The sequence below is a fragment of the Monodelphis domestica genome, chromosome 4 (assembly GCF_027887165.1).
Source record: "Monodelphis domestica isolate mMonDom1 chromosome 4, mMonDom1.pri, whole genome shotgun sequence".
Lineage (NCBI taxonomy): Eukaryota > Metazoa > Chordata > Mammalia > Didelphimorphia > Didelphidae > Monodelphis > Monodelphis domestica.
The window spans coordinates 344,061,613-344,075,704 of NC_077230.1; the positions used below are offsets into that span (position 1 = coordinate 344,061,613).

Here is a 14,092-nt window from a genome sequence, read left to right on the forward strand (position 1 = left end):
GGGTTTAAAAGTATATGTTTTAAATAATATAGTTTTGTGTATTAAATACATTCATTAAATTCATTATATATTTTCATATGTGACAAAATAATTATATTTTCATGTTTAATACATTGATATATTTAATATTTTTAATACATTGATCGGTCTTAGTGATTTTTTTCTTTTTTTTTAAGCCCTCACCTTCCACCTTAGAATCTATACTGTTTATTGGTTCCAAGGCAGAAGAGTGCAATGGGCTAAGCAGTGGAGGTTAAGTGGCTTGCCCAGGGTCACACAGCTAGGAAGTGTCTAAGGCCAGATTTAAATCCAGGACCTTCTGTCTCTAGGTCTGGCTCTCTATCCACTGAGCAACCCAGCTGCCCCCTCTTTTCTTTTAGAAAAAAGGTATATAGGATGGCACACTGGGAGTTGGAAGTGAAATAGGGGAAAATATGGACACTGTAAAAACAAAAGATAGCAATAAAATTTATTTTTAAAAAAGATCTTCATATTTTCAGGGATAATGTCATTCATTTGTGTCCAATTTTTCATGACCCCGTGGACTGTAGCTATCCATGGGATTTAGGGGGAAGGATCCTGGAGCTCAGTGGATAGAAAGGCAGGACTGGAGCCTGGGAGTCCTGGGTTCAAACCTGGCCTCAGATACTTCCCAGCTGTGTGACCCTAGGAAAGTCACTTAACCTTCATTACCTAGCCCTTACCACTCTTCTGCCTTAGAACTAATACATAGTATTGATTTTAAGATGGAAGGTAAGGGTTTAGAATGAATGAATGAATGAATGAATGAATGAAAGGTTCCCATCTCTGTACAAAGTCTAACAGTACAGGATGACTGAACCAAGAGAGTAGGTGGAGTCCATTAGACATTGAAGGCCCAAAATTTGCTCCAGAAATTTACTTTTCTGTGATGGAGGACATGGTAGCTGAGCTAGTGAGCGAGGTGAGTCTTTGGGGAAGATCTCTACAAGGTAAAGTCACCAGATCTTAGATTTAAAGACAAAAAGGACCATAGTGGTCATTTAGTCCACTCCTTCCCCATTGGGGAAAGTAACCTGCCTTTTATCACCAAGGTAAGCAGGAGCAGAGCCAGGATTTGCACCCAGATTCCCTGACCCAGACCTCAGTTGCCCTCATTGCACCACAATGCCTTCAGGAAGGCATATGCCTTTGGGAATGCAAAGAGGCACAATTGCAGATAGAGATGGGCAGAAAGTAACTGTAGACCCAGAATGGGGACATCCTTAAGCATCCGGTTTGGAATATATGTTTATCCTTTGGCCTCTTGGGATCGACAAGCAAGCTGTGAAGATAATTTTGGCATCTGAGTGAACAATGGACTGGAGAAAAGAGAGACTAGAGGCAAAAAGACCAGTTAGGAGGCTATTAAAATAGACCAAAGGAGAGAACTATGAGTCAGTCAGCAAGTATTTAGAGAGAGATTGTGGGGGTAGAACTGATATGACTTGGACACTCTTTGCTTTTGGGCTCAAACCATTTGAGTGTCTTTGCCAAGAAAACCCCCAACAGAGTCAGACATGATGGAAAATGTCTTAATAATAGATAGATAGATAGATAGATAGATAGATTGATAGATAGATAGATAGATTGATTGATTGATTGATAGAACTGAAGCAAAAGATGCTGCTGAGACTTTGAGGGAGGGAGGGGATACTGAGCCAGATGGTGCCATCAACTTGATATAGAACTCAGCAGGAGAGGTGGCTTTAAGGGAAAGGATGATACATTCTGCTTTGGCAACATCCAAATGGAGTACAGCCCCATAGGCACATGTATTATGTGCAGGATTCGGATGGAATGCAAGCAGTGTTCATAGACATACAGGGGAGAGATGAGCATTAGATATAGATAGAGCAGAGTCAGCGAATTGAGTCACCATGGTACAATGGAGGTCAGCTAGGTGACACAGTGGATAGAGTCCCAAGCCTCAAGTCAAGAAGACTTCTCTTAAGTTAAGCTCTGGCCTCAGATACTTACTAGCTGAGTGGCCTTGAACAAGTCATTTAACCCTGTTTGCTTCAGTTTCCTCGTCTGCAAAATGATCTGGAGAAGGAAATGCCAAGAAAGCCCCTGAAAGGGTGAGGAAGATTCCAATGTGACTGAAAAATGACTAAACAATAACCATACGATGGAATTTGGAGTTAGAAGACTTGAGTTTGAATCCTATCTTTGATAAATATCTGAGCTTCCGTTTCCTCATCTGTAGCATATGGAAATTGGACTAGATGACTTCTGAGATCCCTTCAAGGCATAAAACTGATCTTCTGACTATATGGGAGATTAAGTCATCTCTGGAGAGAATGTCATGGGAGAATCTCTAAATCATAAAAGACTTAGGGAAGCAGAAGATGGTGTTGAACCAGAGAAGGAAGCCACAAAGGGGAGATTGAGCAGGGAAGAGAAGGAGTAACACCAAAACCCAGGGAGGAAGAGAAAGAGTGGCACCAAAATCCAGAAGGGAGGAGGAAGAGTGGCACCAAAATCCAGGGAGATGGAGGAAAAGTGGCACCAAAACCCAGGGAGGAGGAGAAAGAGTGGCATCAAAGCTCAGGAAGGAGAAAAGATCCAAGAGGATCAGTAACAGGTAGAGGCCACATTCAACAAAAGTAAAGGAGGTTGAGGAATGGAAAAGACTGTCAGATGTAGAAATGGAGATATCTCCCTTGAGTAGTGTAAAAGTAAAAATTAGATCTCAATAAATAAAATATTATATTTTAAGGAATTTATCAATGATCATTAGAAATCAAGGAATAAAGAGGATACAAAATAAAGACCACATGCCCATGACTGATTAGCCTATTTAAAATCCCTGAGCTTAATTTACCACCACCACCAAGCTTGCTGCAAGACAAAAAGAGAGGCTGAGACCCTCATGTCACTTCCCAAGTTCTCCTGCTTACAGGAAGTACGTAATGACAGGAAGTCAGTAGGCTCCCAGGAAAAGTAGTTCTTTTTTTAGGGTAATAGATTTTTCAATTATACAGTAGCAGGGTCAAAAACAAGGATGTGGTGAGGAAACAACAGCAGCAGCAAGGATAAACCATTGCTTCTAAGGATAGTTCATCAAGGGGAGAAGACAAGGGCACCGCTTCCATTTTGTCGCATCGCCTCCAGAAAGACAAGTACCTTCCAATTTTTAGAATGGGTATAGAGTGTGAAGGGTGAAATAAAGGCAGAAGTTACTTGAGACCGGGAATGTTAAGATCCTTTAACACCCTAACACATAACCAGCTGGGTGTCCTTGGTCAAATTCCTTAACAGCTGGTTAGTGTCAGGATGTTTAAGAAACTCAACATTCTGGGTCTCAAGTAACTTCTGCCTTTATTTCCCCCTTCATACACTCTTCCTAGTTGCTAGATCTATAAGTTACAGGGTGGTGGTGATCTGCATTGGTAGAGGGAGTTCTCCAGACTCCTAAACTCACAGGAGCCATCCCAAAAACAAAAACAAAAATGTAGGTTGTGGGCATCCAAGAAGCACCAGTCCAATACTCCAGGCTCCAGTGCAAATCGGGGAATAATACACAAAGATACAAAGTTAAACAACATTGCAAGTGTGCTGTTGTGGGCTCAGCAATGGACCCAGACCCAACGGTAGGAGCCACCAAGTCCTATTGTCTGTGACTTCAGCCTAGGCAGGCTAATTACAGCATTGGAAAGAAATCCCAGAAGCCAGCTGGTCCAAAGTGTCCTGGAACAAAAATCTCTTCCACAATGTGCCTGAGAAGTCCTTGGAGACATCTATTGCTCCCTCCCAGGGTAGCTTGTTCCTACTGTGGCAGAGCTCTAATTGTGAGGAGGATTTTTCTAACATCAAATCTAAATCTAACTCTCCTCCCTTCATTGTTCCTCACTCTGCTAAGGGGAGCCAAGCTGTACACGCATATGTGACAGCATTTTGAATACTGGGAGAAAGCAAATATGTCCTCCTTCCCGTCCTCCCTCCCCACCCTTCTTCCAGTCTTTTAAAATTCCAGTTTGGCTGTGGAGTCTTCTGTGTGTCTACATGGGTCCCACCCCCCTCCTTCATCCTCATTCACTTGTTTCTGCTTTTGTGGAGAATTCTTTTCTCAGGAACTTCCCATCCTTCTGGGGCCGACTGTTCCTGTAGTTGCCACGGCACATGTGGTTTTACCCATCGTTCCTCTGAAGCCTTGGAAATCTGTTTTCCTGGAATCTCGGGTACATTTTAGACTCCCTGGGTTCGGGCCAGCTCGGTTAGAAATTCTAAGGTAGAGGAGCCCCCCACTGCCCAAGCCTTTGCTTGGGTTAAGGACCAGGTCCAGGATAAATGTTCCCCTCATTGCTTCCTCCACTTTGGGAAGATGAAATCATTATTGAAGCAAAGCAAAGCAAGATCTGCTCCCTGCTTTTGGCAGAGAGTGACAGACACAGAGAAAGACTGGCTGATGGTGCTGGGAGTCTCATTACAATATGGTGGAAGAGGGGACAGACAGGGTTTCCTTGGTCTGGAGTCAGAAAGACCCAAGTTCAAATTCAGCCTCAGACTTTTACTTAGATGTGTGACCCTGAGTGAGTTACTTAACCTTTGTTTGCCTCCATTTCCTCATCTGTAAAATGGGAAAGACCATAGGACCTGAAAGGCCCAAGTTCAAATTCAGTCTCAGACTTTTTTCCCCCCAAACAGACAGAATAGTTTTATCAGTTTATTGGCAAACAAGAGACCACATGTTTGGTGTGCAATTCAATTTAGCCTTTAAAATGACCCAGTAATGAAACGGTTGGCCTAGCTCTTTCAATCATTGTGACACATAAACCAGGTGACTATTTAATATTAGAATAATACTGGGCAACCCCACCCCCACCCCCCCAGACCATTATGCACTTTCTGAAGTTGATTCAGTTTCTGTGTTTCACTAGAGCAGAAGCCAACCACCACACATCAACATCACTAACAACCTAATAAGACTGTCCCAATCTGCCATATTTTCTTACTTCACAATCCAGTTGGGAAGATGTTAGGTTGGTAGAAAAATGAAACAAAGTACAGCCTCAGACTTTTAGATGTGTGAGCCTGGGTGAGTTACTTAATCTTTATTGGCCTCAGTTTCCTCATCTGTAAAATGGGAAAAACAATAGGACCTACCTCCTAGATAGAGTTGTGAGGATCAAAAGAGATAATATCTGAAAAGTTTTAGATGTGTGAGCCTGGGTGAGTTACTTAATCTTTATTGGCCTCAGTTTCCTCATCTGTAAAATGGGAAAAACAATAGGACCTACCTCCTAGATAGAGTTGTGAGGATCAAAAGAGATAATATCTGAAAAGTTTTAGATGTGTGAGCCTGGGTGAGTTACTTAATCTTTATTGGCCTCAGTTTCCTCATCTGTAAAATGGGAAAAACAATAGGACCTACCTCCTAGATAGAGTTGTGAGGGTCAAAAGAGATAATATCTGAAAAGTTCCTAGCACAGTGCCCAGAACCTAGTCAGTATTATTTAAATTGTTGTTATTATAATTATTATTTGTGTTCTGGGCTCCATTCATCTGTATACAGATGTTCCTTCTGTGTGGTTCCTAGATTTCTTTACATTAAGTATCAGTATAGATATAGTGTTAAGATATACTGTAACCCTGTGCCCATTCCTCCCTCTCCCTCGTGCCTCTTATTTTTTTTTTTAACTTCAATTCTGTGTGTTTGCATAAAGTTTGCCCTTTTAAAGCCACGTTCTAATCATGGACCTCATCTGTCCAGGTGTGTGTGTGTGTGTGTCTGTGTGTGTGTGTGTGTGTGTGTGTGTGGTGTCTACACACATATACATAGACACATACAAATATCCTGAGAACATCCCCTTAAAGGGGTCTATCTATGAGAGAGAGAATCCCTCCAAACATGAGTAGCTTCTATTTTTATTTGCTTGCATGTGTGTCATATCTGTAAATGTCTGTGTCTGACACTATTTTGCAAACACACGTACATATAATAAGATATAATGCAGGCTATACCCATCTGTCCCAGGATTATATCTTATTATATGTACTGTTTCCTAATAAACTGTCTCCTAATAAAGCAATGCTTAGAGGAAAGGAAAATTGGTAAACTGAGTGAGATGAAACTCTGAAAATATTCTCCCAGGCCCTGCTGGGAAACGTTATACAAAGGAAAACATTCCTGAGGTTCTACCTCACTAAATGCAAACTGGCAAAGCTGAAAAAGACCAGAAGAGACTGGGGAAGAGCAGCAGGCTGGGGAATGTGGGAAGTGGTCTGATCAGGGAGTTAGGGGTCTGGATTTGGAAGCAGGCAAGAAAAGTGACCCAAAAGGGGGCAGCTGGGTGGCTCAGTGGATTGAGAGCCAGGCCTAGAGACGGGAGGTCCTAGGTTCAAATCTGGCCTCAGACACTTCCCAGCTGTGTAACCCTGGGCAAGTCACTTGACCCCCCCTTGCCTAGCCCTTACCACTCGTCTACCTTGGAGCCAATACACAGTATTGATTCTAAGACGGAAGGTAACGGTTAAAAAAAAAATTGACTAAAAACTGTACTTCCCCACCCCAGTCAGTCCCACTACAAGACACATACCTCAAGGAAATCCAAGACAGAATTAAAGGCCCAGTGAGTATATCTCACCATATTTATAATCACCTTCACTCTTTGAGGAAGCAAAGGATTGGAAAGCAAATGAATAACCATTCACTAGAGATGACTGAATAAACAATAGTATGTGAGTCTATTGGAATAGTACTTTATTTTAAAGACTGGCTTTCCCTGTGTTTACCAGGGCCTGTCCCACTGCTCCATTTCCAGCCCAAACAGGGCTCTCCTTGGGCCATCTGGTAGTCCCTACTCCTCCCCTCCTGGCCAGGGGCCTCTCCTCTTTTCGGTGCCAAACACCCAATTGACTTTAGCCCTGATACTCTATCTCTGAACTCTTAGACTCAAAGGGATCCCCCAGCCTCAGGATCCCTAATACCAAGGCTTTACTGGCATGAGCCACCACACCAAGATGGATCAGAATATATGCAATGCATGAGAAAATCAGAATTAAGAAGACAGTATGCACAATAATTACCATGATGTAAACGAACAAAATCACTCAAAGGAAATCAAAGCCTGATTAATAGAAAAACCAACGTAGGTCATGGAGAATGGAAGAAACAAAAGATAGATACTCCTCCCTCCTCAGGACAGAACCTTATATACGTCGTCAGCCAGGCCTCTTATTGGATATTTTTATGTAACTATTTCTTTGTCACAGCTAAGGTTTGATGTGTGTGTTGGGGGTGGGGAGGAATCACTGTGAAGAAAAGACCAGAGTCATCAATAAATCATTTTTAAGATTTACTGCAAGCTATAGAACAGCAGAGCAGACATTATCTAAATGACCTGATTCCCTCATTTCATGGCAGAAAAAATTCATATGTCACAGGATTTAGAGCAAGAAGGAACCTTAAAAGACAGTCTGAAATCTCCCTAGTTTAATTTTCTAATATCATTTTACTTTTTTTACTTAAAAAGCATATATTTTCTCTCTCACACTTGATAAAAGAAAAAAGTCCTTGTAAGCAAATATGCATAGGCAAGCAAACAAATTCCCACATCGTCTGTTTCCCCACGGCTCACTCCACACCTTGAGACCACTTACCTCTTCCACCTCGCCTTAACGGGTATCAATTTAATATATGGAAAACATTTTCTAATAATGAGATCTATCCCAAAGGATAGTGGGCCACCCCAGGAATTATTGCTGTTCCTATTCCTGCACGTCTTGAATCTGGGGCTAGATGGTCATTTGTTGGGGAGGTCGAGACGAGTTCCCTTCAGGATATCAGAGTCTGCTCCTTGTTACAAACCCATCCTCTAGCACTGAGAAGGCTCCCAGAAACCTCCTCATTCTCTATTTAGGTCAGTATTGTCTGTGTGCAAGGCTCTGAGACAGAGGTGAAGAACTGACAGGCCAGTTGGGGAGACCAGGGAGCAGTGGAAGAAAGGGAAGAAGAGCTGATATCGAGGCACTTGTTAAGCCCTGTTGCTTTGACTAATATTCTGCTGTATTACCAAAGCCACTACCATATTTCTCACTGCTATGTTTGCATGGACTTTCTCCCACATCCTTGAAGTTCTGTCTCTCCTCCACGTTAGAATATAAGCTCTTTGAAGGCAGAGTCTCTTTCACTTTTTTTGTCTTTGAATCTATAGTATTTGACACCCTCAAGACTCAGCTCAAGGGCCATCTGTCTCCTTCCTGAGCGAGTGTCCTTGCTCTCTCTGGATAATTTTCCTAGAGAACATTATCTAGATCTTTCCTTTGTGTCTTCTTTTTGTGTACCTGTGATAGAGCCCACTAATAGAGAATAAACTCCTTGAGACCAGGGAATGTACAATCATTTACCTTTCTATGCCCAAAATTGAATGAATGAATGAATGAATGAATGAATGAATGAATGAATGAATGAATGAATGAGGAAACATTTCTTAAGGGTTCACAGAGCACTTGGCTAAGCTCTGAGAATACAGAGAGAAAAAGTGAGGAAGTCCGGTCCCTGATCTCAAGTGGTTCGTACTTTAATACCAGAAAGACAGCACCCTTTTGTAATAGCAAGGGGGAACTTAAAAGAGACCAGTGAACAGCTGTTTGGGGGGACTGCGTTCTGTGTGACACTTCCTCTTTCTTTCCACTGAGCTAAGCAGTCCCTAATGGAGTCAAGCAGTTCAGACTAGAGGGTAAATCTACTCCTCACAGCTTTTCTTCTAAACTTGAGGGATGGAAATTCCCCTTCTATTACATAAACTGAATCAATTCTGATATAATTCAAAGTATCTAATTTATTTTGAAAGGAAGGGAAAGGGCAGAGGAAAGGAGGAAGTTCCCCACTATTTCTTTCCTAACTACAATTCTTGAAGGCTTGACCAAGGAAAATCTCTTCAAGGAATATGGCTCTGAGTTCCCCTAAGGGAAAGATACAGTCTCTATGCCAAAGGCTGTCTTCAGTTGGGCAAGAAAACTTCATTCAGTTCAGTTCAGGCAAAGGGGTTGGAGATGAATATTTCTCCTATCCAGCTCCCTCAGAGTCCTAGATAAGAAAAACGGAAATTTCTCTCTGGCTCCAACTGTTTTGAACTTGGAATTCTCCCATCCCCTACATGTCCCCTGAATGTTCCATTTGCCCCTCCTGAAGCATCTTCTTCAAATTCAGATTTCCTTTGCTTTGGGCCATTCCCTTATTCACATTTCTGTGTCCATACAAAAGTCAACCAGACTTTGTCCATTATGGTTCTTTACTTACCTGAATGGTTTACTAATGTTTTCTTCTATCTATTCTATGAAACATACTATTCTAAATATTCCACCCACCCCCCAAATAACAAATCCAATCTATTTTCACTAGCCTAATTCTTTCTAAATCCTAAACTAAGGTTTTGGGTTTATAGGAAAAGGTATGTTAAGTCAAATTCAAATACAGAAATTTGTTTTTGAACACAACAACAGATTCAACAATTGTAACATTTTGTAACAAAGTAAATTTTCCCATCACGATGAACTATAACAGTTGTATTCCCTATGAACTTTTATAAACTCTATTAACTGCTACGGTAACTATATGTCTATTAAACTTGTCATAAGATATAATATCATTCTGTCCCTAATCTGTCCAGACTCCGCTACATTTGACAAGCGTTCCTTGAGCACCTGTTGTGGCCGAAGCTCTGAGGGAAACAGAAGGATCATGGACTATCAGGGCTGGGAAGAAATTTAGAAAGACAGGACTTTAGAGCTGGAAGTGGCCTTAGACATTATCTAGTGGAGGGACAGAGACTGGACCTGTGATTTCCTGGGACTAGTTCATTGCCCAATGAAGACACTCCCTCTACCTTCTCTGCCTCTTTGCAGCTTCCTTGGTTTATTTGATTTTTTATTTTTTGGCTGTTGCTGGGAATGAGACAGAGCTCCCAAGGAATCCTTTCTTTTTTAGCTTCCAGAGCACTAGGGCTCTGGAATGGTAACTTAAGTATCTTTCCCAAGTCCCCCAGTGTAATTCAAATTCAGATCCTCTTAACTCCATGGCTAAGTTCACTATCTACTATAGCCTGCTGGATCTCACTTTACAGATGAGGAAACGGAGACTCTTAAACTGTTAAGAGTTTAAGCCTAGGGGAAGCTGGGTAGCTCAGTGGATTGAGAGCCAGGCCTAGAGATGGGAGGTCCTGGGTTCAAATCTGACCTCAGACACTTCCCAGCTGTGTGACCCTGGGCAAGTCACTTGGCCCCCCTTGCCTAGCCCTCACCACTCTTCTGCCTTAGAACCAATACACAGTATGGATTCCAAGATGGAAGGTAAGGGTTTTTAAAAAAAAAAGTTTAAGCCTAGGTTTCCACTAGAAATAAATGAAAAGGTCCAAGGATTCAAATACAGATCTGATTCTTAGTTTGGATAAAATGTTGCCTTTTAATCTCATGAGTTTACTGAGGCATATTAATGGAAGGTCGTCGTTCCTATTCAGTTCCTCACTCTCCCACTCTGCTCTCCATCAAATCTGTTCTTCCCTGAAATCAGAGAAGTCTCGTTGGGGATGTAAATATTCCTGCCATGTAGGCTTAGCCAAATAAGGACAGTTTATGTGTACTACACCTCTCTGAATTAATGCAGAGTGATATATCAAATGACTCATTATTTCTTCCCCAGTGGCACATGACAGGCAGTGCCATTTATGAATGCTCAACTTGCAAATCAAGTCAACCTATAAAGAATGGGAGATGAAGGGACAGCTGGGTTGCACAGTGGACAGAGAACCAGCTTGGAGATGGGAGGTCCTGGGTTCAAATCTGACCTCAGACATTTCCTAGCTGTGTGATCCTGGACAAGTCACTTAACCCCCACTGCCCAGCCCTGACCATTCTTCTCTTTTAGAATTGGTCCTGAGTGTCTAGAAGGTAAAGGTTTTGGTTTGGTTTGGGTTGTTTTTTTTTAAATGAGAGTTGAAACCGAACCCCCAAACCATATGTAGCTAGAAAAGGGAATAAAGATTTTGCTATGGGGTGCTGACTTCTGGGGGAGTCTTCCTGCCTGCAGTGGGCCAAAGATCAACGTTCTCCTATCTCCCAACCCGGGCGGGCTTTAATGATGATGGACCGTGTCTGTCGTCTCACGATCAGCAGAGCTAGTGCCAGACCAGTTTAGCCAGAGTGATGGCTTTTTAGGTCACTGCAAATTTCCAGGGTGAATTATTATATCAGGGGCTGTGATCTGTCCTGATGAAGGGAGATACCATAATTACAAAGCCACACGCCTTTGATCTTCAGCAAGCTTACCCTGTGGTCCAACACCGTCTTATAAACAAAGAAACTTGAATCCCAGAGAAGTTCAGTGTCTTGCTCAAGGTAATCCAGCAGTTCGGTGGCAAAGCTCAGGCTTGAACCTAGACTTCCTGACTCCCAGTCTGAGACTCTTGCCACTATAGTAAAACGTGGTTCCTGCCTTTAGAGAGCGTCGTAGTCTAGGAGGAGGGGGAGACTCAAAACAAAGGTTATTATAGTATGAGGCAAGCTGTAATGAGATCAACAAGAAAGAATCAGGGTCCCATCCCCTCTGAGTGGAAGGGTCCAAGAAGGCTTCCTGGAAGAGGTAGCATTTGAACTAATTCTTAAACAGGGGAAGGAATGTAGGATTTTCACAGGCAGAGGTAGAGAGAGGGCTTTCTAGGTGGAAGTAAGCCAAAGGGCATATTTCCAAAGTCTCTTTCAGGGGGCAGCTGGGTGGCTCAGTGGATTGAGAGGCAGACCCAGAGACAAGAAGTCCTGGTTCAAATCTGACCTCAGACACTTCCTTGCTGCGTGACCCTGGGCAAGTCACTTGACCCCCATTGCCTAGACCTTACTACTCGTCTGCCTTGGAGCCAATACACAGTATTGATTCCAAGATAGAAGGTAAGGGTTTTAAAAAATAAAATGAAATAAATAAAGTCACTTTCAAATCTGATATTCCATTTTCTATGGCTCCTATCCAGCTCTTACTCTTCCCCCACCCTGGTAAACCTCAAAGGGATCAACTCACATTTTTTTGCCTTCACATCTATTCTTTAGCTTTAAACTTCCATCTTGACCTTTATTTGACTTTTGATTCTTCTCTTCTCAGGTTCCTCTATAACCGGATGGGATACTGGAGTGACTGGTCCATTCCTATCCTTCTGACCACTGCCACTGGCTTCACATACATCACAGGACTGTTGGTAGGTCTGGGAGAACATGGCACATGAGAAAGATGAGCCATAATTGGGGAGAAGGATGTTCCTTCAAGACATGGGGATCCCCTGTTTTAAGGGAAGTGATAGGCTTTCTTTCAAGAAGCCTCTGGATGGATGGATGGATGGATGGATGGATGGATGGATGGATGGATGGATGGATGGATGAACAATTGGATGAATGGACAGACAGGCAACAGGACTAATAGATGGATGTTTAGTTTTCCCATAAAAGAGAAGATAGTCTTCAAACCATAGTCCAGTGAGCTTGATTTTGAGTCCTAGCAAAATTATAAAACATATTATTAAAGAAAATGCAATTGTTAATAATATGGAAATAGGTCTTGATCTATGCTACTTGTAAAACCCAGTGGAATTGCTCATTAGCTACAGGAGGGAAAGAACAGAAAAATATTCTAATTAATTAAATTTGGGGGAGAATAAAGTACATATATTAATTAAATAATTTTTTGAGGAATAAAGTACATATGATAAGTTAGGAAAAAAAGAAAAGAAAAGAAAAGAAAAGAAAAGAAAAGAAAAGAAAAGAAAAGAAAAGAAAAGAAAAGGCTGGTGAACATCTGGGTAAGGAAATTAGGATCACAAAGAGCCAACATGGCTTCATCCAGAAGCCTCTCACACTATTGTTGTGGAAAAGGTGGAGATCTATAGGCAAGATCGTTGGTTTCAAACTCAAATAGAAATGGAGGCCCCTGAGTGGTACAGAAGGATCTTGCAGGAGCATATTGAGATAGAGATCCACGTATTACCATCATGTTCTATTGTATTTTTATTAATTCTGTTACATATTTCTCAGTTCTGTTTTAATCTGGTTTGGGCAGCACTTGGACGTTGGCCCAGTTAAATGATTTTATGAATAACCAGGTGGGCCCAAACAATCGTTTTTCCTGGTTTGTTGTGAATGTCTAGCAAGGTCTCTTGTGGAGTATCTGGGGATGCGCCTTTGCCTTGTGTTTTATCAGATTCACAGAAGGCACCAAGCTCAGAGAGAGAGCAAATATATATTGAGTAATAAAGCATATAAGAAGATCTGGACAGTCTGGAACATTGGAATCAATCTAATAAGGCGAAACTTAATAGGCCTAAATGTAGTCTTATTACTCCAGTTGAAAAATTAAATAAGAACAAGAGGGAAGAGGCGAGGCTGAACTATAGTTCCTATGGGGGGAAATTGGGGCATTTTAATGGACGACAAGACCGGTGTGAGCCAGCTCTTGGGCACAGGCAAAGAAATGCCTTCTGAGCAGCACATTTTAGGAAGGACATTGATCCAGTGGAGAGGGGAGGGGCTTCAAGTAATGCCATATAAAGACTGGTTTAACAAACCAAGGATGTTGCTGGAAAAGACCTGGTAGGGGTGGGTTGTGGAGGAAGGGATGGTCTTCGGGTGTTTGGAGGGAAGAAGGATTACATTGTTCTGTGGGCCCCAAAAGGGAGAACTAGATGCCTATATGGCTGGCTTCAGACACTTCCTAGCTGGGTGACCCTATGCAAGTCACTTAACCCTCCTCCCCCATTACCTAACCCTCACTGATACTGAGTGGGGGCAGCTTTGTGGTTCAGTGGATGGAGAGCCAGTCCTAGAGACGGGAGGTCCTAAGTTCAAATATAGCTTCAGACACTTCCTAGCAGGGTGACCCTGGGCAAGTCACTTACCCCCCTTGTTTAGCCCTTACCACTCTTCTACCTGGGAAACAATACACCAGCACACCATATTGATTCTAAGAATTAACGGTTAAAAAAAAAAAAGAATTGATACTGAGGGTCTAGAAGGTAAGGGTTTTTAAATGAGTGTTGAAACTGAACCCTAAATATTGAAAAATATTCAAAATTAATTAATTTAATTAATTTAA

General features: G+C 42.0%; 1 protein-coding gene across 1 annotated transcript in view; it reads left to right on the top strand.

Moving 5' to 3' along the window:
- The window catches only part of GDPD5 (glycerophosphodiester phosphodiesterase domain containing 5), an 82,129-nt gene that overhangs the window by 22,274 nt on the left and 45,763 nt on the right, over window positions 1–14,092 (top strand). The window contains exon 3 of the mRNA XM_056826135.1: window positions 12,113–12,206. Within this exon, the coding sequence (XP_056682113.1) occupies window positions 12,113–12,206 (94 nt within the window). The remainder of the gene's footprint in view (window positions 1–12,112; window positions 12,207–14,092) is intronic.